The sequence below is a fragment of the Bufo bufo genome, chromosome 3 (assembly GCF_905171765.1).
Source record: "Bufo bufo chromosome 3, aBufBuf1.1, whole genome shotgun sequence".
Classification (NCBI taxonomy): domain Eukaryota; kingdom Metazoa; phylum Chordata; class Amphibia; order Anura; family Bufonidae; genus Bufo; species Bufo bufo.
The window spans coordinates 431,074,829-431,101,577 of NC_053391.1; the positions used below are offsets into that span (position 1 = coordinate 431,074,829).

Here is a 26,749-nt window from a genome sequence, read left to right on the forward strand (position 1 = left end):
TGCAATCCGTGGCGGTAGCAGCCAATCCATATGGGAGCCACGGGTTACATGCTTGACGGCCGTCAAAAGGTTCAACCAGTGCACAGTTAAAGTTATTTACCTTCCCTGCCCATCTTTGCTCAACCACATGTTTGTGGTCAGATGTATCTTTGCACCGACACTGTGTGCCAGATATGTTCACTTGCCGCTGAACGTGGCCATTCAGCTCAGGGATGCCCTTCTAGGAGAAATATTTCCTTCCGGGGACCTTCCATTGTTGTGTGCCAATGGCCGCAAAATTTCTAAAGGTCTCCGAGTCCAACAGTTTATATGGCAGTAGTTGGTGGGCTAGCAGTTCCAATAAGCCAGCGGTCAACCATTGCGCAAGAGGGTTATCCGGCGTCATCAACTTTTAACGCTCAAACATTTGGGCCATGGAAGCTTGCCTTCTGCCAGATAAATGCCACGATGGTACGGTGGAAGGTGGAGTAGAGGACAAATGGGAGGAGAAGGAGAAGAGGCAGGACATGGAGTGCCGGGAGTGTTGCTTTGTGGGCTCTGATGGCGTTGCTCCCACTGGGCTTGGTGATGGGAGGCCAGGTGCCTTCTTAAGGCGGTCGTCCCTAGGTGACTGTTGGGCTTACCGCGACTTATGCGTTGACAGGACAGGCTGCAGATAGCAACACTATTGTTAGAAGCTGACACGTTAAAACAATCCCACACTGCAGAGCCATGTGCCAGTGTCCTGGGAGAGGCAGAAGTGACCGTGCATGGTTTATGGCTCACTCCAGATACATTTGCAGTCTGCTTTTTGCCTCCTGTGCCCTGCGAGCTCTGCCTGCTTCTCCCTCTCTGCTGCTCTGTTTCTCTCTCTGAACTCCCCTCCTCTTTCTCTCTTTTGGGCACCCACGTGACATCGCCACGTCCTCATCGTCACCTTCACCACCACTGACATTTGAGATCTCGGAGTAGGCAGCAACAGCGGGGACATCCGTCCTTTGGCTTATCTGGGTACTGTGGTCAGACCGCTGGGTAGTGGCCGTTGCTACCTCCTCTTCCTGATCCAATGCCAAGAATGGCTGCTCATCGGTAAGGTCTGGAAATGGATGGAAAAATAATTCCTGTGACTCGAGTGGAGGGGCTATGTTTGTGGTGGTGTCTTTGGGGGTGCACACAGCAGAGAGTGAGTAGGGTTCAGATACAGAGGATGAGCCACTCAACCAACTCTGGTGCGTCCTTTGAAGTAATCGCACACGCCTTATCCAACTCCCCACTTAGGCTCCATCCTGGTGCACCTGCCCGACCCTAACACCCCTTCAGAACGGCATACTTCTTCCTCTTCCTGTCATTTTCAAAATGACCCTGTGCCTCAGTCCTTAGAGAAGAGCAGTATTTGTGTAAGCAGGTATATTGCATGCCTCAATCAATATTTGGTGGAAACAGATATATCTGTCAGTAAGCCGGGAACGTCATCTCCCCCCAGGGTCGGAGGGTGCAGCATGGGATATGAGCGTCCCTTTGGCCTGGCAGAACCATGGGTGCCCCAGCAGCTACTGCGCATATTTTGATAATAGCTGTGGCCTTGCTGGGGGAGGTTCCCGGTCCACACCCACACCATCTGGCTATAAAGACCTTATTAGATCCTGGCTCAGTGCTGAGTTATTCCACCTTATGGTGAGACATACGAAGCTTCCTAGGCATTTTGTTTGCTGTTCCCTGCTGACTTTCCGTCTACCAACTTTGACCAACCTCCACTTCTGACCCTGTGCATTCCGCCTTAACCTTGGATTTTGCCTGACTACTCTGGAATTGTGCTTGGGTACCTCGTTCCAGTCTGCTATCTGCCAGTGGGTTTTTCTCCTCGTTTTTTTCCCTAAAGCTCGCCTGTTAGAGCTTGACAATATCGAACCCCTTAATCAGTATTTTGTGGAAGCAGGTATCTCGCAGGCCTCATTCAATATTTGGTGGAAGCAGGTATATCAATCCCCTTAACTAGTATTTTGTGGAAGCAGGTATATCGCAGCTCTCAATCAGTATTTTTTGGAAGCAGGTATATCAAACCCCTTAATAAGTATTTTGTGGAAGCAGGTATATTGCAGCCCACAATCAGTATTTTGTGGAAGCAGGTATGTCAAACCCCTTAATCAGTATTTTGTGGAAGCAGGTATATCACACCCCTCAATTATTTTTATTGCCACAACAGATATATCACACCACCCTGTTTATTTGGGGCAACAAGTATATCGCAGCCGTCAATCAGTATTTTGTGGAAGCAGGTATATCACACCCCTCAGTCAGGTTTTTGGGGGGGCAACAGATATATCATACCCGTTGCAAATAGTTGCTTCAATAGCGCTTGTCCCTCTATATAGCTGCGGTATCGCAGCAGAACCACACACATCTGCTGCACAATACAAATGCACTATAATATACTATGTTAGAAAGTATATAAGTATATCACACCCCTCAGTATATCACACCTATCGATAGCACACCTATACCAGTCCTTAAATGGACTTTTGTGGCCCTATTAGCTAGAGTTTGGTGTCCCCAATAGCCTGCCCCTGCTCCACAAAGCAACCTCTCCCTACACTGGCAAAACATATAATGTAAAATGGCTGCCAGATCGGGTTCTGTTATAGGGTGGGGGTGTGTCCATGTGCTGAAATGTCTCAATTGGCTGTCCTTTCCCACCTGATGGATTTGTCATGGGTCAAAGTTCGGCGCAATGCAAAAGAATATGGAGCTGGCGGACATCGCCATATGTTCACATGTTCGGCAAATTGCAACCGCGCAAAGTTCGGCAAATCGCGAACCGCCAGGCAAACCACAAGGCCATCTCTACTGCAGATGCTAGAGCCACGGGTAGCAAAACTTGGCACCAAAATGGGTGGTCTAGTTTGATCTTTGCTCTCTTCCATATAGGCCTTTGTATTTTGTATGCTATTTCCATTATAATTGTGATTATCAAGGAACCTTGCAGTAATACTATTTAGAATATTCTACAGTAATAATCTAAACTGAGTGCCCTTATATGGGGAAAACATAGCAAATTTCATTAGTCTGTTGCTCTTTTTTCATTTTAGTTCAGTTTTACAGTACCGTATATTGCTTTTAATTCAGTTGCCTATTTTCTGTCTTTAAAACAGGATGAAGTTGGCCGTCTACTAGCTTTTAAGCCTACAATTGGATCCTTGCAAGTTCAGGGAAAACAACTGAAAGAAAAGGAACAGGGGCCAATGTTTCTGGATGCAGATGTAGCAGCTTTTCTCAACCACTACAATCAAGTTCTTTCCAACTTGCAATCTCGAGAAAAACAGCTTCAGAACAGTAAGTGCTACAGCAAAGTATATGGAGCCAGTGATTGATCTACATTGTGCTTTGTGATATATGATTGCTAAATTATACAAAAAAAATGAGTAAAGGAAACTTTCTGTGGTTGTTCAATAACTTCTGTAATGTGTGGTGTTATACTTTATTTATGCATTAGCATTTAATCATTTAACAAGGAAACAGCTTTTATTTAGGAAATTGGAATTAGAAGGCGTGTGGCATTTGAACTTGGTATTTTCCTGCCTCTCTAAGCTCCAGAGGTCTACTAATTCGACCAAAAAAGCTATGAAATATAAAAAAAATTGTTAAATACTGATAAAATGGAAATGTTTCTTGATGTATAAAATCCCCCTCAGAAATCAAATAACAGTGAGTTTACGGCCACATGGTGTGGGTGTGATGTGGGTGGAACGTGGCTGCTATGTGGTCCACTACCAAGTTGTATTTTACTCATTCAATGTTTGATCAGCAGAACATTTACACAGGCCTATTATTGGGAACAAGTGTTTGTAGTAAGTAATATTCATTTACTGTGCAGTTTAAAGCAAGAGATTATAAGTAGAGTTGAACGAACACCTGGATGTTCGGGTTCAAGAAGTTCGGCCGAACTTCGCGGAAATGTTCGGGTTCGGGATCCGAACCCGACCTGAACTTCGTCCCGAACCCCATTGAAGTCAATGGGGACCCGAACTTTTCGGCACTAAAAAGGCTGTAAAACAGCCCAGGAAAGAGCTAGAGGGCTGCAAAAGGCAGCAACATGTAGGTAAATCCCCTGCAAACAAATGTGGATAGGGAAATGAATTAAAATAAAAAAAATAAAAATTAACCAATATCCTTCGGACAGAGGTCCCATAGCAGAGAATCGTGCTTCACGTCAGCAGAGAATCAGTCTCTAAATGCCATAGCAGAGAATCTGGCTTCATGTCAGCAGAGAATCAGTCTCTTCATGCCATAGCAGAGAATTTGGCTTCATGTCAGCAGAGAATCAGTCTCTTCATGCCATAGCAGAAAATCTGGCTTCATGTCAGCAGAGAATCAGTCTTCATGTCATAGTAGAGAATCAGGCTTCACGTCACCCACCACTGGAACAGGCCACTGTCACATATTTAGGCCCCGGCACCCAGACAGAGGAGAGAGGTCCCGTAACAGAGAATCTGGCTTCATGTCAGCACAGAATCAGTCTTCATGTCATAGCAGAGAATCAGGCTTCACATCACCCACCACTGGAACAGGCCACTGTCACATATTTAGGCCCCGGCACCCAGACAGAGGAGAGAGGTCCCGTAACAGAGAATCTGGCTTCATGTCAGCACAGAATCAGTCTTCATGTCATAGCAGAGAATCAGGCTTCACGTCACCCACAACTGGAAGAGGCCACTGTCACACATTTAGGCCCCGGCACCCAGACAGAGGAGAGAGATCCCGTAACAGAGAATCTGGCTTCATGTCAGCACAGAATCAGTCTTCATGTCATAGCAGAGAATCAGGCTTCACGTCACCCACCCCTGGAACAGGCCACTGTCACACATTTAGGCCCTGGCACCCAGACAGAGGAGAGAGGTCATGTAACAGAGAATCTGGCTTCATGTCAGCACAGAATCAGTCTTCATGTCATAGCAGAGAATCAGGCTTCACGTCACCCACCACTGGAACAGGCCACTGTCACATATTTAGGTCCAGGCAGCCAGGCAGAGGAGAGAGGTCCCGTAACAGAGAATCTGGCTTCATGTCAGCAGAGAATCAGTCTTCATGTTATAGCAGAGAATCAGGCTTCACGTCACCCACCACTGGAACAGGCCACTGTCACTTATTTAGGCCCCGGCACCCAGACAGAGGAGAGGTTCATTCAACTTTTGCCCCGCAATATAATGGTAAAATGAAAATAAAAATAGGATTAAATGAGGAAGTGCCCTGGAGTACAATAATATATGGTTAAGGGGAGGTAGTTAATGTCTAATCTGCACAAGGGATGGACAGGTCCTGTGGGATCCATGCCTGGTTCATTTTTATGAATGTCAGCTTGTCCACATTGGCTGTAGACAGGCGGCTGCGTTTGTCTGTAATGACGCCCCCTGCCGTGCTGAATACACGTTCAGACAAAACGCTGGCCGCCGGGCAGGCCAGCACCTCCAAGGCATAAAAGGCTAGCTCTGGCCACGTGGACAATTTGGAGACCCAGAAGTTGAATGGGGCCGAACCATCAGTCAGTACGTGGAGGGGTGTGCACAGGTACTGTTCCACCATGTTAGTGAAATGTTGCCTCCTGCTAACACGTTCCGTATCAGGTGGTGGTGCAGTTAGCTGTGGCGTGGTGACAAAACTTTTCCACATCTCTGCCATGCTAACCCTGCCCTCAGAGGAGCTGGCCGTGACACAGCTGCATTGGCGACCTCTTGCTCCTCCTCTGCCTTCTCCTTGGGCTTCCACTGGTTCCCCTGTGACATTTGGGAATGCTCTCAGTAGCGCGTCTACCAACGTGCGCTTGTACTCGCGCATCTTCCTATCACGCTCCAGTGTAGGAAGTAAGGTGGGCACATTGTCTTTGTACCGGGGATCCAGCAGGGTGGCAACCCAGTATTCCGCACACGTTAAAATGTGGGCAACTCTGCTGTCGTTGCGCAGGCACTGCAGCATGTAGTCGCTCATGTGTGCCAGGCTGCCCAGAGGTAAGGACAAGCTGTCCTCTGTGGGAGGCGTATCGTCATCGTCCTGTGTTTCCCCCCAGCCACGCACCAGTGATGGGCCCGAGCTGCTTTGGGTGCCACCCCGCTGTGAACATGCTTCATCCTCATCCTCCTCCACCTCCTCCTCATCCTCGTCCTCCTCGTCCTCCAGTAGTGGGCCCTGTCTGGCCACATTTGTACCTGGCCTCTGCTGTTGCAAAAAACCTCCCTCTGAGTGACTTCGAAGAGACTGGCCTGAAAGTGCTAAAAATGACCCCTCTTCCTCCTCTTCCTCCTGGGCCACCTCCTCTTCCATCATCGCCCTAAGTGTTTTCTCAAGGAGACATAGAAGTGGTATTGTAACGCTGATAACGGCGTCATCGCCACTGGCCATGTTGGTGGAGTACTCGAAACAGCTCAACAAGGCACACAGGTCTCGCATGGAGGCCCAGTCATTGGTGGTGAAGTGGTGCTGTTCCGCAGTGCAACTGACCCGTGTGTGCTGAAGCTGAAACTCCACTATGGCCTGCTGCTGCTCGCACAGTCTGTCCAGCATGTGCAAGGTGGAGTACCACCTGGTGGGCACGTCGTATATGAGGCGGTGACCGGGAAGGCCGAAGTTACGCTGTAGCGCAGACAGGCGAGCAGCGGCAGGGTGTGAACGCCGGAAGCGCGAACAGACGGCCCGCACTTTATGCAGCAGCTCTGACATGTTGGGGTAGTTGCGAATGAACTTCTGCACCACCAAATTCAGCACATGCGCCAGGCAAGGGATGTGCGTCAAACCGGCTAGTCCCAGAGCTGCAACGAGATTTCGCCCATTATCGCACACCACCAGGCCGGGCTTGAGGCTCACCGGCAGCAACCACTCGTCGGTCTGTTGTTCTATACCCCGCCACAACTCCTGAGCGGTGTGGGGCCTGTCCCCCAAACATATGAGTTTCAGAACGGCCTGCTGATGCTTACCCCGGGCTGTGCTGAAGTTGGTGGTGAAGGTGTGTGGCTGACTGGATGAGCAGGTGGAAGAAGAGGAGGAGGAAGCTGAGTTGGAGGAGGAGGAGACAGGAGGCAAAGAATGTTGCCCTGCGATCCTTGGCGGCGGAAGGACGTGCGCCAAACAGCTCTCCGCCTAGGGCCCAGCCGCCACTACATTTACCCAGTGTGCAGTTAGGGAGATATAGCATCCGTGGCCGTGCTTACTGGTCCACGTATCTGTGGTTAGGTGGACCTTGCCACAGATGGCGTTGCGCAGTGCACACTTGATTTTATCGGACACTTGGTTGTGCAGGGAAGGCACGGCTCTCTTGGAGAAGTGGTGGCGGCTGGGAACAACATACTGTGGGACAGCAAGCGACATGAGCTGTTTGAAGCTGTCTGTGTCCACCAGCCTAAATGACAGCATTTCATAGGCCAGTAGTTTAGAAATGCTGGCATTCAGGGCCAGGGATCAAGGGTGGCTAGGTGGGAATTTACGCTTTCTCTCAAATGTTTGTGAGATGGAGAGCTGAACGCTGCCGTGTGACATGGTTGAGATGCTTGGTGACGCAGGTGGTGGTGTTGGTGGTACATCCCATGTTTGCTGGGCGGCAGGTGCCAACGTTCCTCCAGAGGCGGAGGAAGAGGCCGAGGCGGCAGCAGCAGAAGAGGCCGAGGCGGCAGCAGCAGAAGAGGTAGCAGGGGGAGCCTGAGTGACTTCCTTGTTTTTAAGGTGTTTACTCCACTGCAGTTCATGCTTTGCATGCAGGTGCCTGGTCATGCAGGTTGTGCTAAGGTTCAGAACGTTAATGCCTCGCTTCAGGCTCTGATGGCACAGCGTGCAAACCACTCGGGTCTTGTCGTCAGCACATTGTTTGAAGAAGTGCTCGGTCCCAGATGGCGGCGGTCAATAGCAGGCGGAGTCTCTTGGCGGCGGGTGTTCTGATTTTGCCCACTGCTCCCTCTTTTGCTACGCTGTTGGCTCGGTCTCACCACTGCCTCTTCCTCCGAACTGTGAAAGTCAGTGGCACGACCTTCATTCCATGTGGGGTCTAGGACCTCATCGTCCTTTGCATCGTCTTCCACCCAGTCTTGATCCCTGACCTCCTGTTCAGTCTGCACACTGCAGAAAGACGCAGCAGTTGGCACCTGTGTTTCGTCATCATCAGAGACGTGCTGAGGTGGTATTCCCATGTCCTCATCATCAGGAAACATAAGTGGTTGTGCGTTAGTGCATTCTATCTCTTCCATCCCTGGGGAAGGGCTAGGTGGATGCCCTTGGGAAACCCTGGCAGCAGAGTCTTCAAACAGCATAAGAGACTGCTGCATAACTTGAGGCTCAGACAGTTTCCCTGATATGCATGGGGGTGATGTGACAGACTGATGGGCTTGGTTTTCATGCGCCATCTGTGCGCTTTCTGCAGAAGACTGGGTGGGATATAATGTGAACGTGCTGGATGCACTGTCGGCCACCCAATTGACTAATGCCTGTACCTGCTCAGGCCTTACCATCCTTAGAACGGCATTGGGCCCCACCAAATATCCCTGTAAATTCTGGCGGCTACTGGGACCTGAGGTAGTTGGTACACTAGGACGTGTGGCTGTGGCAGAACGGCCACGTCCTCTCCCAGCACCAGAGGATCCACTAACACCACCACGACCATGTCCACGTCCGCGTCCCTTACTAGATGTTTTCCTCATTGTTCCCGTTCACCACAATAAGAATAATATTATTCAGGCCAATGTATTGAATTAAAATTCAGGCCTTTTTTTACAGACACCTAACACTGTCTGGCTATCTATTTAGGTACCGTATTACACTAATACAGGCACACCAGTAATGACAGATTTAGCTGAATATAAATGTGAGGCCTATTTTTTAGGCGCTATGTGACAGGTATACGTTTAATCACAGAATTAGACTTGTATCTGCACTGTAGCGTGTGTGTTAAGTTTTTCAGAATGACACTATCAGCACCTTGAATCTAATATACCCTTTTTGGGATAGATTTAAAGTAGGCCTGATATAGCAGAAACTACTAATTTTGAGAATGGCAAATTTGGGAATAGTTTTTCAACCCAGAACAAAAACTGTGCTTTTACGGTCACTACAAATAATTTGACCAGCTAAAACAGTACTGATTTGGAGGAATAGAAATGTCAGGCCTATTTTTTAGGCGATGTGTGACAGGTATACCTTTAATCACAGAATTAGACTTGTATCTGCACTGTAGCGCGTGTGTTAAGTTTTTCAGAATGACACTATCAGCACCTTGAATCTAATATACCCTTTTTGGGATAGATTTAAAGTAGGTCTGATATAGCAGAAACTACTCATTTTGAGAATAACAAATTTGGGAATAGTTTTTCAACCCAGAACAAAAACTGTGCTTTTACGGTCACTACAAATAATTTGACCAGCTAAAACAGTACTGATTTAGAGGAATATAAATGTCAGGCCTATTTTTTAGGCTCTGTGTGACAGGTATACCTTTAATCACAGAATTAGACTAGTATCTGCACTGTAGCGTGTGTGTTAAGTTTTTCAGAATGACACTATCAGCACCTTGAATCTAATATACCCTTTTTGGGATAGATTTAAAGTAGGCCTGATATAGCAGAAACTACTAATTTTGAGAATGGCAAATTTGGGAATAGTTTTTCAACCCAGAACAAAAACTGTGCTTTTACGGTCACTACAAATAATTTGACCAGCTAAAACAGTACTGATTTGGAGGAATAGAAATGTCAGGCCTATTTTTTAGGCGCTGTGTGACAGGTATACCTTTAATCACAGAATTAGACTTGTATCTGCACTGTAGCGTGTGTGTTAAGTTTTTCAGAATGACACTATCAGCACCTTGAATCTAATATACCCTTTTTGGGATAGATTTAAAGTAGGCCTGATATAGCAGAAACTACTAATTTTGAGAATGGCAAATTTGGGAATTGTTTTTCAACCCAGAACAAAAACTGTGCTTTTACGGTCACTAAAAATAACTTGACCAGCTAAAACAGTACTGATTTGGAGGAATATAAATGTCAGGCCTATTTTTTAGGCGCTGGGTGACAGGCTCAACTTGCCCCTGATGTAGTATATGGCCAAAAAATAACCACACTATTGATGGTTAAATGCACTTGGGTGACACAGGCTCAGCCTGCACCTGATGTAGTATATGGCCAAAAAAAAAACACACTATTGATGGTTAAATGCACTTGATGAAAGCTTGACCCTGATGTAGAATATAGCAAAAAATAACCACACTATTGATGGTTAAATGCACTTGGGTGACACAGGCTCAGCCTGCACCTGATGTAGTATATGGCCAAAAAATAACCACACTATTGATGGTTAAATGCACTTGGGTGACACAGGCTCAGCCTGCACCTGATGTAGGATATAGCAAAAAATAACCACACTATTGATGGTTAAATGCACTTGGTGGTAGCTTGTGCTGGCGCACCACAAGCCACGAAATGGCCGCCGATCACCCCAGAAAAAAGTGATATAAAAACGCTTTGGGCAGCCTAAAAAAAGTGAGCAATTCAATATCAGCACTTCAATGATCCACAGCTGGAGATCGATCACTGAATTAAGTCTTTTGGAGGAGTTAATCTGCCTAATCTCACCCTAACGTCGCAGCAGCAACCTCTCCCTACGCTTGTATCAGCAGAGTGACGTGCAGCGCTACGTGACCCAAGCTTATATAGAGCCTGGGTCACATGCTGCACTGGCCAATCACAGCCATGCCAATAGTAGGCAAGGCTGTGATGGCCTCTTGGGGCAAGTAGTATGACGCTTGTTGATTGGCTGCTTTGCAGCCTTTCAAAAAGCGCCAAGAAAGCGCCGAACACCGAACCCGAACCCAGACTTTTACGAAAATGTTTGGGTTCGGGTCCGTGTCACGGACACCCCAAAATTCGGTACGAACCCGAACTGTACAGTTCGGGTTTGCTCATCCCTAATTATAAGCAACAAGTTTTACAAAATCTTTTTCCAAAAAAGTATGTACCAATCTTCTCAGCTTCTCCTCCTCTATAACATACTGCCTGCAGATTGCACTGCATTTTGTGGTGATAGGTTCTCTTTAAAAAAGTTATTCTCTTTGGACAAGTTATTGTTAAAGGGTCCACAATAAGACGACCACAAAATTTACCAATGCTGGGACCCTAAACAATCAACTTTATTCTGGGGAAAACTTGGCAGAAGATGCTTAAATTTCTTGAAGTGCCACCACAGGAGAAGATAAGTATTGCACAGTGTCCATCCAAATTAATGGTCTGTCTGTAATGCAGAACAGAACATGTACCCCAGAGAGAGAGAGAGACACTGGTTGTAACCAATCTTTATTCTGGCCAAGAGATAAAGGGCCCTGAAAGGGATCACCCTCTATTAGCCCAGTGTTCTCAAATAGTATACAGTCAGGTCCATAAATATTGGGACATGGACACAATTCTAACATTTTTACTGCAGCCTGTGATCTTTAATTTGAGGGTATTTACATCCAAATCAGGTGAACTGTGTAGAAATTGCAACAGTTTGCATATGTGCCTCCAACTTGTTAAGGGATTAAAAGTAATGGGACATAAAATAATCATAAATCAAACTTTTACTTTTTTTTTTTTAAATCTTTTTATTGATTTTAAAACAGGAGTTAAGTGAAACAATCATTGGTTCACAAAGCATATTTTGTGCAGTAAACAATTAATGCTTGGATACAACGTGACAAGATCCTGTTCAAGTAGGCATATAAAGGAAAATGGCAATAACAATAATCGATAATACACCGACACGATCATGGGAAGCCGATGAGAGCTGTGATAGGGAGAAGCCTAAGCATTTATCATATCTTTGGATAGGGATCCCTGCAAGGGGAGCTGAGTTGTTCATCAGATCCTGTAGATGTCTAGGTAGTATAACATTGCACATTCAATTCTTGTACAGTCATATTGTTGGAAAATACCATATTAGGAGCGAACTCCAATGAAGTAACCGAAATTTGAACTAGAACTCTCCAAATAATAGAGTTGAAGAGGTTAAACAAACAAGAACAAAGAGTAATGGGAGTGAAGGGGGGATGGGGGTGGAGAGAGGTACATATGACAAAATATATATGAAAATCTTGATCTTCGAATCCAGAGCGAACCGACCAGACATGTGAGGTCTTGAAGTAGTGACCAGGCAACCAGCAGTGTTGTAGAGGTAAGGTTTGTATATGTCTATTCTATGTTAGTAGAGACAAAGGGATGTACCTGCAAATAATTAAGTGACCGAGGGATCCAGTTCCTTGAGCTGGTGGTGAGTTATGTTATCTTTCCTAGTTGTCCAAGGATTCCATATTTTTGTGTATTTGTGATGTGAGTGTGATTCCCAGTGAGAATGTTCCTCAAGCCTGGCTAGAGCTTCAACTTTTTCTCTCCATTGAGAAATCGATGGAGATATAGTTGACTTCCAGTTTGAAGCAATTAGTAGTCTCGCTGCTGCCAGCAGAATTCTCAAGAGGGATAGTTTAGGATTTGCTAAAGAGTTGGGTAATAGAGTCAGAAGGGCTATTCTTGGACAAATAGGAAGTAGATCATGAAATCAAATAGAGTTAGAAGGGAAATTTCTCACCTCCTCACAATCACGGAAAGGTGCTCAGATCTGTAATGATTCACCCTTCAAAAAATGCATAAAATAACTAATACTAGAAGACTGGCACACTAAACATATGGGACATAGTGGGCAAGTCCAAACAGCAATGAATTTATTATACACACAGATAAAATACAATAAAGATAAAAAGTATAATGTTAAAATGTTAATAACAATGAATAAAAGGTGCCTGGAAATGAAGAGTATTGCACAATGTTGCGGTAAGTATCCAGTAGCTAGCTTAGTGGAATTTGCAACATAAAATATTATACACCATTAATACCATATAACCAGCAACTGGCTCCTATTAGAACTTGGCGTCCTCAGATATGTCCACAGTTATTGGTTAGGTTGTAGAATGGATATAAAGTCATTAATTGTATCCTTTGTAGCAACAATGAGGACAAAATATCTCACAACTGCGGTGAGGTCAGTGGTATAACCAGAATGGCAATTTGTTGATATCACTTTAGATGTAATTGTGTCCTTTTATGAAGTATTGTTCGCTGGTTATCTGAATCTTAAAACCGGTAATGATAACCCACTTCCGTGGGCTTACCTTTCCTTGTCCCGGCTGCTCAACGGTATCATGAAGCTTTCCAGGGCCCGCTGAACACCGGCGTCCCGGCTGTTTCTCAGTCGGCGTCCCACGTGTATTTAGAAGGTAGTTGATGCTTCCGGAGATGACATAGCAGGCAGACGGGACTAGGACTTTCGATATTTCTTAGTCCAGATCCTTGATCCAACGCTCGATAATATTAGGGCGATGATCGCTTGCAGAATTCACAGTGCACTGTTAATCATCCCGATAAAGTCCATTCTTTTGGAATAGGGGTCATATCTTGATTTTATACCAAACGCGTTTCGGGGACGACTCTCCCCTTCTTCAGTGGTGATGACCCTTCTGTCTGCATTGTGGGTTTTTATACCCTGATTGGTTGTCTCCAAAAACTGGTAAGGATTATTTCTGATGCCATTTTTCTCATCTTGCAAATTTCCCATATTTATTTTTAGTTTGTATTTGATGGGGCATCTGTACGTCGTTTTTACTAGTTGTAGTTTCCATTCATTAAATTTTGTACTCAATTTTCCCACCTGCGGTTTTGTTGCGGTTATTGTGTGTTTTTATCTTAATGGTGTGTTTTTTTTATATAAGTTGCAGTTTCTTGCATTATACATACTACATAGAAAATTAATTTGATATATCACTTCTATATTAAAATAATACACTTGATGTATTTAACCTCATTAATGTCAGCTTATATTGATTTTGTTGCGATTTTAATAGTTTTTGCTGCTTACATAAAAACATTAAGACCTTCATTCATATAGTGTAATAGTGAACCCAATGAGTTCAGACCTATATTTGTCTACTGTGTGGATTCTTATCTCCATATTTATATTAAAGGTATAGGGTATTTAGTTTTCCGTACACATACGTGCAGATACATTCCATCTTGATTGATGTAATATTGGAAAGATGGAAAGGGTACATGCGCTCGTCACCAAGGGAGGATCGCAGTGCTGATAAACAGCCAGACATGTGATCCTCCGTCGGTAGACGAGCGAATGCCCCATTATTTCACAGAAAACCAAATATCTCCAGATCAGCATTTAGTCCCATTGGTATGAGACTACCAAAATCGCAAATTTGCCTTGATTCAGCCCTCAACATTTTCTCAATATGATTGCCTCCTCTCCAGTGATGTTCTATCTGCTCCAATGCCAAAAAGGACAAACCGCTATAATCTTTATTATGCACTTCTTTGAAGTGTTTTGATAGGGGCGTTGTTTTCACAGCCTTTTGCTATATTGTTTAGGTGTTCGGAAATTCTAGTTTTCAGCTGCCTTTTTGTTCTGCCAATATATTGTTTTGGACCTGGATATTGGATCAGATAGACAACACTGGAGGAGTTACACGTCATAAAATGTTTGATGTTCATGGAGAAGGAGTTCTGGGTTGAAGAAATTTCTGTTGTCTTTTTTCGGAATTTTGTTTTCTTACAGCCCATACAGCTTCCACATCTGAAAAAAACATCGGGTTTCAGCCAGTTTTGTTGGATTGTCTTTTTGTACATTTTTTTTACCGTTTGTGCTATTTGTATGCCTAAATTAGGCGCTTTGGTATATGTAATGAGGGGGCTTGTTGGTAGTAAAGGGCCGATATGTTTGTCATGGAGAAAATGGTGCCAATGGCGTCTAATAATTCCTGTTACTTGTCTAGATCGTGCGTTATATGGAAGGATCATTCTAAACTCAGGATTTTTATTTGACTTTTGTGTTGTCTTTTCGTCAAAGAAGGATTTTCTGTCTAATCTTCTTACTTTTTCGAGAGCTTCCTCCAATAGCTTATCTGGGTATGATTTTTCTTTAAATTGCATTTTCATTGTGCTGGAGAAGCAGCAGCAGCAGTGCGGGGACCAGGAGTGGCGCAAGTATATTCCCTATGACGAGCCTGGCATATGGGGAATGTTATACTCTTGAATGACCCCCTTAATGCCCCCACGTTGTAATTTTTGCCCCTTTGTGCCAGCACACAGTAGTAATCTGTTATGGACAGATATGTGCCACTCACACAGACCCATTGAAATGAATGGGTCAGGATTCAGTCTAGATGATATGCATTTACACTGGCGCTGGATGCGCCAAAGTAATGGAGAAGTCGGCGCCTCTTCATAACTTTTGCAGAACCCCTGCCAGTTTAGGGGTTATTAAGACCAGTGTATAAAACCCTGGGTCTAAATAAATGACCCCCTAAGTGTCTGGGCAACACTTTTAACCTATTTACACGACACAGACCATATGTATTTTGTGATCTGCAAATTACAGATGATGCCCATGTGCCATCTGCATTTTTTTGCAGACCCATTAACTAGCCTGCACGTTGCAGACCAGTATAGGACGTCACATTTTCTATCCTCTGCGGAGCAGACATACAGATGCGGAAAGCAAATGACTTGTATGTGCTTTCTGCATCTGTATGTCCATTCTGCACAAGATGGAAAATGTGACACATCCTATACTTCTCAACAAAATGAGGACTGCAAACCTATTTAAGTTAATGGGTCTGCAAAAATATACAGATCGCCCATGGACGTCATCCATATCTTGACGATCGCGGATCACAAAATACATTAGAATGTAGCCTCACAGTATGCGAGTAAGGGACAGTCACAGGAGAGCCAGAGGGGAAAAGCAGGTGGGGTAAAAAAAATAACAGGTTCAGTGCCTGGCTGGGACAGTGGACACACAGAAAGCCTCCAGTCCTCACTCACCTCCTCCTAAATTGCTGCAGGCTTCACACATTCAGCACCAGGAGCGCTAGGTGCGGACCAGATGTGGGCAGGGCTAAGCCAGGGGGTGTAGGTACCGAAACACTAGACAGGGCGGGGCTACTGACATCGCTATATGGGACGCGGGGTTAGGACACAGTGAAGTGGCTCAGCACAGGCCTGGCTGAGCTGGTGTCAAACTCTTCATGACGCTGCCCACCACACGGCAGGACTGAGCTGTAAGGAGGCAGTGCCATTGCAGATGTAGCTCAGGACATGCTGCCCAGGCCCTGGTTCTCAGAGCTGTGGATGGCGCAGTAGGTCCTGAGACTGAAGTCAGATAGTGAGGTGGGCCCCTTCTACATGCTGGATGGAGTGATGATGAATGGTGAAGCGGGGAGCCTGCTGCTCTCTGCTACACCATTACAATCTGCTGTCTATACCTCCTGAGGACGCACAGACAGCTGAGCTGGAGGGTCCGCTCATAGGCTGGGCCCCTGTGCAGCTGAACCGGCTGCACAGGTGGAATGTCCGCCCCTGGGGAGGTGTTATTAGTGATTGATTTTATTCTCTGTGTACATGTGTATACATACATAGCTGTCAGTCATAGACACAAATGTCAATGGGAAAATGGGAAATTGATCAGTTTTCACAACAATGTGAAAGCATTTTAGTAGTTTATTAAATAAAAAGTAAAGTTTAAGATTAGAAACCAAGTAAAATATGAGTCTTAAGAAAATTCTCTAGACCTCTATATATAGATTTTGGGGTGCTGTTTAATATATTCATGCAATATGCCTAAAGCTTGATTGCCTATATTGTTCAATGTGTATTTGTTGTTAACTGATCACAATATACACTCACCTAAAGAATTATTAGGAACACCATACTAATACGGTGTTGGACCCCCTTTTGCCTTCAGAACTGCCTTAATTCTATGTGGCATTGATTCAACAAGGTGCTGATAGCATTCTTTAGAAATGTTGGCTCATATTGATAGGATAGCATCTTGCAGTTGATGGAGATTTGAGGGATGCACATCCAGGGCACGAAGCTCCCGTTCCACCACATCCCAAAGATGCTCTATTGGGTTGAGATCTGGTGACTGGGGGGGGCATTTTAGTACAGTGAACTCATTGTCATGTTCAAGAAACCAATTTGAAATGATTCGAGCTTTGTGACATGGTGCATTATCCTGCTGGAAGTAGCCATCAGAGAATGGATACATGTTCTCATTCTGTTTACACCAAATTCGGACTCTACCATTTGAATGTCTCAACAGAAATCGAGACTCATCAGACCAGGCAACATTTTTCCAGTCTTCAACAGTCCAATTTTGGTGAGCTTGTGCAAATTGTAGTCTCTTTTTCCTATTTGTAGTGGAGATGAGTGGTACCCGGTGGGGTCTTCTGCTGTTGTAGCCCATCCGCCTCAAGGTTGTGCGTGTTGTGGCTTCACACAATCAGTCGGCCCATTCTCCTCTGACCTCTAGCATCCACAAGGCATTTTTGCCCACAGGACTGCCGCATACTGGATGTTTTTCCCTTTTCACACCATTCTTTGTAAACCCTAGAAATGGTTGTGCGTGAAAATCCCAGTAACTGAGCAGATTGTGAAATACTCAGACCGGCCTGTCTGGCACCAACAACCATGCCACGCTCAAAATTGCTTAAATCACCTTTCTTTCCCATTCTGGCATTCAGTTTGGAGTTCAGGAGATTGTCTTGACCAGGACTACACCCCTAAATGCATTGAAGCAACTGCCATGAGATTGGTTGGCTAGATAATTGCATTAATGAGAAATAGAACAGGTGTTCCTAATAATTCTTTAGGTGAGTGTATTTCTCAATGGGTTTCACAAAATTCTATGCAAACTTTATTCAGGGGCATAAAATGTATATGGGGGTGTCCTAACTCTCCTTTAGGCCTCATGCACCTAACTGTATCCATTTTGCGGTTTACAAACTACACAATACATGGATCCTGGACATGTACATTATGCAGTTGTCTCACACCCATCAGAAGAAATGGCTATTCTTGTTGCAAAACAGCCAAGAAAAGGACATGTTCTATCATTTGCGAAACCTACACACAGATGTGGACAGTTCATGGATGACATCTGTGTGCTGTCAGTAGAGATGAGCGAAGTTTCCAAAAATTTGATTTGGCTGTTTTGCCAAATTTCGCAAAGAAATTCACTTTGTGACAAATTACTTAATCACAAAGCACATTTCTTTGTAAGTAGCAGGCACAATAATGGGGAACAGCTATTGTTCTGCCCCCCCCCCCCCCCCCCCGTAATTGAGCCTCTTAAGTTCTACGTTAATCGCTGATTGTGGCATCTGAGATAATAAATGAGGTTTTTAGAGGTTAATCAGTTAAAAATATATATAAATACTCACTTTATCCATTTGAGTGTGGAGAGGCCGTCATGACCATCTTGATTGAAGATGCCACTCTAAATTTTACATCATCACGATGGCTGGAGTGGTGACATCATACATCCTCGCGCATGAGATTTTGCGTGGGATCTTCAATCAAGATGGCTGTGGGGGCCTCTTGGCGCTCAAATGGATGAGGTGAATATGATATGCCATTGCTTTTGACTGAATGAACGCTCAGCTGATTGCTGTAAGATTATTTAGTAGAACAAACCAAGATAGACACCTATCTCTTGTATTGTAACTGTTTAAAATTGTATAATATCATTCTAAAACACATGCAACCAATATTTATCTATTAAAAAAGATAGTGTTCAGGTGGAAAAAATATATATATATATGCAGAATGAAAACCCATATGGGGACTTATAATTTTGAAGTGGATTTCCTTATAAATTAATTATTATTATTATTATTGATTGTTTCCCTTCCCAATTTAGAAGTATAATAGTTTTCTGTGTAATTTTTATTAACCTGAAAATATGATACTATACAAGCTACATAGATTATTTTTTTTTATCAGTTTTAGACAGTTTACCTCCAACACAGTACAAGGAGAAGATGAGCACTATCCTTCTGTGGATCAAGCAGTCTGAAACCAAACTTGCTATACCTCAGGTCACTGTTACTGAATGTGAAATTATGGAACATAGACTCAGGGAGCTAAAGGTTTGTACTGTATATCAGATATGAGATATGTTAAGGCTATATGGGGAAAGTACATGTGTACCATCTCTTATCTAGCTTTGAAAATTTTTGGAAGGTCCCCTCAGACCAGTGGAGGGAAACATACCGTACTTAACTACTCCCCGCTGCTTGGTTTCAGCTCCTTCAGTCCACCACAGTCCAGTCCCTGCTTCATGCCATGTGTGCCACTGCAGCCAATAGTAGCACACTTGTGTTGTTCCCTCTAAGCAGAGGCCCACATGCCTCTTGGGGGGGGGGAGCATGTCACTGCTGTGGTCAGTCATTGGCTGAAGCTGCAAACATTACCCCAGTCTATTTTACAACTTGACAAGAAGGGCACATGGTGGACCGAAGGATCCAGAACCATGCAGAAGTAAGTATGCTTCCCCTATAGGTCCATTGGGGAGGAGGGTAAGTATTGTTCCCTCCATAGGTCCTTTGGGGAAGATGGACTGCAAAATATTAGTCATGTTAGTTATGTTATTAGCTATGTTCATTGGAAACTGCAAATATGGTATTTATATCTAGTGTTAAAAGAAGATTTCAGGCTCTTATAGCATTAAAGTGGAGGCCAAACCTCTATATTGTTTTCCATGTTTTTGGATGTATGGATTATGTTATCTGGTGGCCACATAGTGTATATGTCCATGTTTCTGGTACTGTAATAAAACATTTCTATATGAAACATATATTGTATTATTCTATCATGTATTTATGTTCTATTCTTTGTTCTTAACTAGGCCTTACAAAGTTCCCTGCAGGAACATCAGGCTGATATGAACTATCTCAGCAGAACTGCAGAGGAGTTATCTAGCAAAGCACCTGCTGATGTCAAGCAAAAGTATTGGGCAGAAATTGACCAAGCCCAAAGCCGTTGGCAGATTTTATCAAGCCAGATAGCAGGACAAAGCCAAAAATTAGAAGAATTACTCAACAGACATAAACAGTTCCAGGTATATCTGATATTATTCGTTGATATTTGCTGATATTATTAACAATCAGTCCATGAGCCTATATATTCTGCTCTATAGGCAATGCTTGTAAGACTGATTTGTTTTGCAATACAAAAACTTATTGGTATATTATGGTCCCATAGAATTCTGTGGGTACCCTATTTGTAATCCTAAAACTCAGGGATAGGTTACTTTTGGAAATGCTCCCAAATTCTTGCTCAACTTAAGACAAAATTCTGCTGCAGAGGCAGGGCCCCAAATTCATTGTGTTGCAGACACTTTTGATGGTACAGGTGACATTGGGGAGGGAAAGGGGATGTGGTTTATTGATAATGGGTCGTGGCTTAGTATGCACCTAAATTGCACCAACATTCAAGCAGAATTCTGTTATAAAGTAAGCAAAAACTTAGATTAGAAAGGCTAACATTATGCCAGATTTATCATCCAAGTCCACCCACTGTAAAAACTCTGGTGCATTTCTAGAACATATAATCTAAATTTGCATTTATACACTTTTAGTATATTGATCACAGTTGTGGGCATGTGCATCGCATCAATGATTGTGAAATTTTAAATCTATCAAGGTCCAAACTTTTTATTGACAAAAACAAATGATTGTATTTGAAAGTAACACAAAAAAAATATTGTTTCCAGAAGTGTATGCACTAGTAGCATTAGGAAAAAACACATAAAAAAAAGTATCAAGAATGACTGCTTTTCTAGGCATGGAAATTAAGAAATTGTGAGGCTTTAATATTCCTACCCAATAATCCTTATTTTTTTCTGGGAGCTAGCGTACTTGTGCTAAGGTTAATTGTGGTATGGCGATACCTGTTTTGCGGACCGCAAACCATGGATCCACCAAACGCAGGCATCGGCCCATTGACTTTAAGCCCTTCCATGTGCTTCCGAAGTCCATGCCTCCACACTGCAAAAGATAGGACATGTCCTATCTTTGGCCGCATCTTGCGGATCACTGACCCATTGAAGTCAATGTGATGATGGGTGCACATTGTTTTGTGGTTCCATGGTTTACAGCCCACAAAACGGCACAGCCATCCCATGGTTTGTGTGTACAAAGCCCACATTACACAGCAACTGCTCAAAAGCATTGATGGTGATTCTTTTTAAGAACTGCATAAATATTGTATTCTTTTTAGAATGATCTTAAAACCTTAAAAAAGTGGATGGCAGAAGTGAATGTGTTCCTCAATGACGAGTGGCCAGCCCTTGGGGATTGTGAAGCACTTGAAAAACAGCTAGAACAGTGTAATGTGAGTACCTGAGAACATTATGATGCCAAGAAGAGCCCTCTGTTCTTCCATATTATATAAAGATATATTTAAACTGTATCCCAGAATTAACATCTATAGGAGGTAGGAGCTAAGTACTACATATCTTCCAAATACCTTTTTTTGGTAGTATTAAAGTTACTCTCTTTTATTTTTTTTTTATTATTTTACTAAAGGCATTGGTAAATGACATCCAAACAATCCAGCCTAGTGTGAGCAGTGTCAATGATATCGGACAGAAACTGATCAGTAAAGCAGAACCAACCTACTTGCCAAAACTCCAGAGAGATTTAGATAACCTGAATAAGCAATGGGACCTGATATGTAAACAGGTATGTACTGTATGTGGAAAACGATAATGGGTCACAAAGAAGAGGACTCCGAGATGTTTTGACTGACAGTATTATGTGACATTATGGCCCACATTAATAATCTGAGTGCACTTAGATTAAAATGTACTGTAAATTGTTCCAGAAGGTGCAACTAGTATTTAGGGAAAGTATCTGAGGTGTGCTGAACAGAAAAGGGATGTGGCTTTGCTAGAAAGTTGCACAGCCTAAGATGCTCAGTTTTGTGCCAAAGTGAGTCTGTCTCAAAGTAAACTCAATAAATCAACAGTTGGTAGAGAGTTAGATAAGTTAAACCAAAACCATTTTGATACATTTGGTGTATACTTACACAGCCTGTAAAGGGGGAAATGTATTAATATGAGATATTTTGCACATTTAGGAGTGTCTATTTGGTTTGAAATAATTTAAAAAAAAAGTTTCCATGTTATTTGTTACATTTGACTTCTCTAATTAATTCCAAGATCAGCTGTGACCTATGGAGAAAGTTCCACTTGGTTACCCACATTTATATGTCTATTGTCCTTGGTTTTATTAAAGGGGTAGTCCAGCCATTAATATTGATGACCTATCATCAGGATAGGTCATCGATATCTGATCGGTGGGGGTCTGACACCAGGCACCCCACCGATCAGCTGTGAGACGAGGAGGTGGCGCTCCATGAAAGCGCAGCTTCCTGATCTTCATACTACACCTCGAGTCCCATGGAGCGGTGGTGTAGTGTAATTACAAACACTTTCTCCATTCACTTAAATAGAGTGAGTACTTGTGTTACACTGCACTTCCGAGACAAAGTGCAGTGTAATCAAGAGGAAGCAGCACTCGCATGGAGTGCAGCCCCTCATCAAACAGCTGATCCGGGGTGGGGGTGACGAGTGTTGGACCCCCGACAATCAGATATTAATGACCTATCCTGACAATAGGTAATCAATATTAACGGCTGTACAATCCCTACCCCTGCCCCTTTACTTGGGCAATGATCAGGACAATTATCGGGAAGCATTCCTAGGAACACTTGTTTCCAATAATTGCCTGGTGCCGCTGATCACATGATAAAGGAGAAAATGCTTGTTCATTGGGTGAAAGCATCAATGGTGCTGCCATCCAAATAATCATTTCTGGGCAGCAGATCGTGCCATTATAGCAATTTGCTGTTTAGAAACAATAAATCTGTATGGAGACTAGTGATTGCAGCATGGCTCACTCATAACCATGCAGAGGAGGTGATTGCTGTATGTGCTTGTAAATGTAGCTTTTACCTTCTGTAACAAACAGACAATTATCAGGACTAAATGGATTATTCCTGATAGTTGCCTGCTGTGTTGACTCGTGTAAAGGGGCCTTTACTCTAGCAGGAAAAGGGATATTCCCAACCTGATATTTATGGAATACCCTTAGGATTTGCCATGAATGGCCAATATGTACAGGTTGCACCCCTGGGATCTGTTCCCATCTTGAGAATGGGGCCCCTTTTAGTGGCTGAGGATATTGAGATGGCGGACAAGGAAAAGATAAAGGTATACATTGTGACATATTACTAGCAAACATGCTAGATATACCATACCAAACACAGCACAGATTTACTAATGCTGTAGATGGCATAAGCTCAGACAGGCTGTTTAGACCAGAATTATCACAGGGGATCAGGGCGCATGATAAATGTGGTGATGGGGTACACACTTTTGGTTGGCTTACTTTGAGATAGAATTTGTGTTACAATTCTGATCCAAACCATCATATCTCAGGTCAAGACTAGGGATGAGCGAACCCGAACTGTATAGTTCGGGTTCGTACCGAATTTTGGGGTGTTCGTGACACGGACCCGAACCCGAACATTTACTTAAAAGTCCGGGTTCGAGTTCGGTGTTTGGCGCTTTCTTAGCGCTTTTTGAAAGGCTGCAAAGCAGCCAATCAACAAGCGTCATACTACATTCCCCAAGAGGCCATCACAGCCATGCCTACTATGGGCATGGCTGTGATTGGCCAGTGCAGCATGTAACCCAGCCTCTATTTAAGCTGGATTCACGTAGCGCCGCATGTCACTCTGCTCTGATCAGTGTAGGGATAGGATGCAGCTGCTGCTGTTAGGGACAGATTAGGCAGGGATTTACTCATCAAATACACTTACTGAAGTGATCGATCTACAGCTGTGTATCATTCAACTTCTGCTAGTTAATTGCTCATTGTTTTTAGGCTGCCCAGAGCATTTTTCTGTCACTTTTTTCTGGGGTGATCGGAGGCCATTTTGTGTCTTGTGGTGCGCCAGCACAAGCTGCCACCAAGTCCATTTAACCATCAATAGTGTGTTTTTTTTTAATATATATCCTACATCAGGGGCTTGGCTGTGCTTGCTATTTTATTGAGGGGTGAAATACAATTGCCAAAATAGCAGTACCCTGAATCTGGTGTTTCAGCTGTGGCTAGCCATTTGTAATACTGTCTGCTGTCTGGCAAAGGATAAATATTTTTCTGGGTTGAAATACAATTCCCAAATTAGCAATTCCCTAAATCAGTGGTTTCTGCTGTAGCAGGCCAAGTTTAAATCTTTCCATAAAAGGGTATATTGCATTGAAGGTGCTGATAGGATCATCCTCAATAACTTCACACGCTACCATGCATCTCCAAGTGTAATTCTGTCTGTAAAGGGATACCTGTCATCCAGGGCCTAAATACTAGGCCTACAATTTATATTCAGCTAAATCTGTGGTTACTGCTGTGCCTGTATTAGTGTAATACGGTACCTAAATAGATAGCCAGATAGTGTTAGGTGCCTGTAAAAAAAGGCCTGAATTTGAATTCAATACATTGGGCCAAATAATTTTTTTCTTATTGCGGTGAACGGTAACAATGAGGAAAACATCTAGTAAGGGACGCGGACATGGTCGTGGTGGAGTTAGTGGACCCTCTGGTGCTGGGAGAGGATGTGGCCGTTCTGCCACAGCCACACGTCCTAGTGTACCAACTACCCAGTAGACGCCAGAATTTATAGCGATATTTGATGGGGCCCAATGCCGTTCTAAGGATGATAAGGCCTGAGCAGGTACAGGCATTAGTCAATTGGGTGGCCGACAGTGGATCCAGCACGTTCACATTATCTCCCACCCAGACTTCTGCAGAAAGCGCACAGATGGCGCTTGAAAACCAAGCCCATCAGTCTGTCACATCACCCCTATGCATATCAGGGAAACTCTCAGAGCCTCAACTTATGCAGCAGTCTCTTATGCTGTTTGAAGACTCTGCTGGCAGGGTTTCCCAAGTGCATCCACCTAGCCCTTCCCCAACGGTGGAAGACATAGAATGCACTGACGCACAACCACTTATGTTTCCTGATGATGAGGACATGGGAATACCACCTCAGCACATCTCTGATGATGAAACACAGGTGCCAACTGCTGCGTCTTTCTGCAGTGTGCAGACTGAACAGGAGGTCAGGGAGGAAGACTGGGTGGAAGACGATGCAGGTGACGATGAGGTCCTAGACCCCACATGGAATGAAGGTCGTGCCACTGACTTTCAGAGTTCGGAGGAAGAGGCAGTGGTGAGACTGAGCCAACAGCGTAGCAAAAGAGGGAGCAGTGGGCAAAAGCAGAACACCCGCCGCCAAGAGAGTTTGTCTGCTAATGGCCACCGCCACCTGGGACCGAGCACCCCAAAGGCAGCTTCAAGGAGTTCCCTGGCGTGGCAGTTCTTCAAACAATGTGCTGACGACAAGACCCGAGTGGTTTGCACGCTGTGCCATCAGAGCCTGAAGCGAGGCATTAACGTTCTGAACCTTAGCACAACCTGCATGACCAGGCACCTGCATGCAAAGCATGAACTGCAGTGGAGTAAACACCTTAAAAACAAGGAAGTCACTCAGGCTCCCCCTGCTACCTCTTCTGCTGCTGCCGCCTCGGCCTCTTCTGCTGCTGCCGCCTCGGCCTCTTCCTCCGCCTCTGGAGGAACGTTGGCACCTGCCGCCCAGCAAACATGGGATGTACCACCAACACCACCACCTGCGTCACCAAGCATCTCAACCATGTCACACGGCAGCGTTCAGCTCTCCATCTCACAAACATTTGAGAGAAAGCGTAAATTCCCACCTAGCCACCCTTGATCCCTGGCCCTGAATGCCAGCATTTCTAAACTACTGGCCTATGAAATGCTGTCATTCAGGCTGGTGGACACAGACAGCTTCAAACAGCTCATGTCGCTTGCTGTACCACAATATGTTGTTCCCAGCCGCCACTACTTCTCCCAGAGAGCCGTGCCTTCCCTGCACAACCAAGTATCCAATAAAATCAAGTGTGCACTGCGCAACGCCATCTGTGGCAAGGTCCACCTAACCACAGATACGTGGACCAGTAAGCACGGTCAGGCACGCTATCTCTCCCTAACTGCACACTGGGTAAATGTAGTGGCGGCTGGGCCCCAGGCGGAGAGCTCTTTGACGCACGTCCTTCCGCCGCCAAGGATCGCAGGGCAACATTCTTTGCCTCCTGTAGCCTCCACCTCCTACTCCGCTTCCTCCTCCTCTTCTTCCACCTGCTCATCCAGTCAGCCACACACCTTCACCACCAACTTCAGCACAGCCCGGGGTAAACGTCAGCAGGCCATTCTGAAACTCATATGTTTGGGGGACAGGCCCCACACCGCGCAGGAGTTGTGGCGGGGTATTGAACAACAGACCGACGAGTGGTTGCTGCCGGTGAGCCTCAAGCCCGGCCTGGTGGTGTGCGATAATGGGCAAAATCTCGTCGCAGCTCTGGGACTAGCCGGTTTGTTGCACATCCCTTGCCTGGCGCATGTGCTGAATTTGGTGGTGCAGAAGTTCATTCACAACTACCCCGACATGTCAGAGCTGCTGCATAAAGTGCGGGCCGTCTGTGTGCGCTTCCGGGGTTCACATCCTGCCAATGCTCGCCTGTCTGCGCTACAGCGTAACTTCGGCCTTCCCGCTCACCGCCTCATATGCGACGTGCCCAGCAGGTGGAACTCCACCTTGCACATGCTGGACAGACTGTGCGAGCAGCAGCAGGCCATAGTGGAGTTTCAGCTGCAGCACACACGGGTCAGTCGCACTGCGGAACAGCACCACTTCACCACCAATGACTGGGCCTCCATGCGAGACCTGTGTGCTCTGTTGCGCTGTTTCGAGTACTCCACCAACATGGCCAGTGGCGATGATGCCTT

General features: G+C 44.7%; 1 protein-coding gene across 1 annotated transcript in view; it reads left to right on the plus strand.

Annotated features, from left to right (window-relative positions):
* The window catches only part of DMD (dystrophin), a 3,443,536-nt gene that overhangs the window by 1,448,765 nt on the left and 1,968,022 nt on the right, over positions 1-26,749 (plus strand). The window contains 5 exon segments of the mRNA XM_040424996.1: positions 3,129-3,309; positions 18,822-18,967; positions 19,726-19,938; positions 21,099-21,212; positions 21,407-21,562. Of these exon segments, the coding sequence (XP_040280930.1) occupies positions 3,129-3,309; positions 18,822-18,967; positions 19,726-19,938; positions 21,099-21,212; positions 21,407-21,562 (810 nt within the window).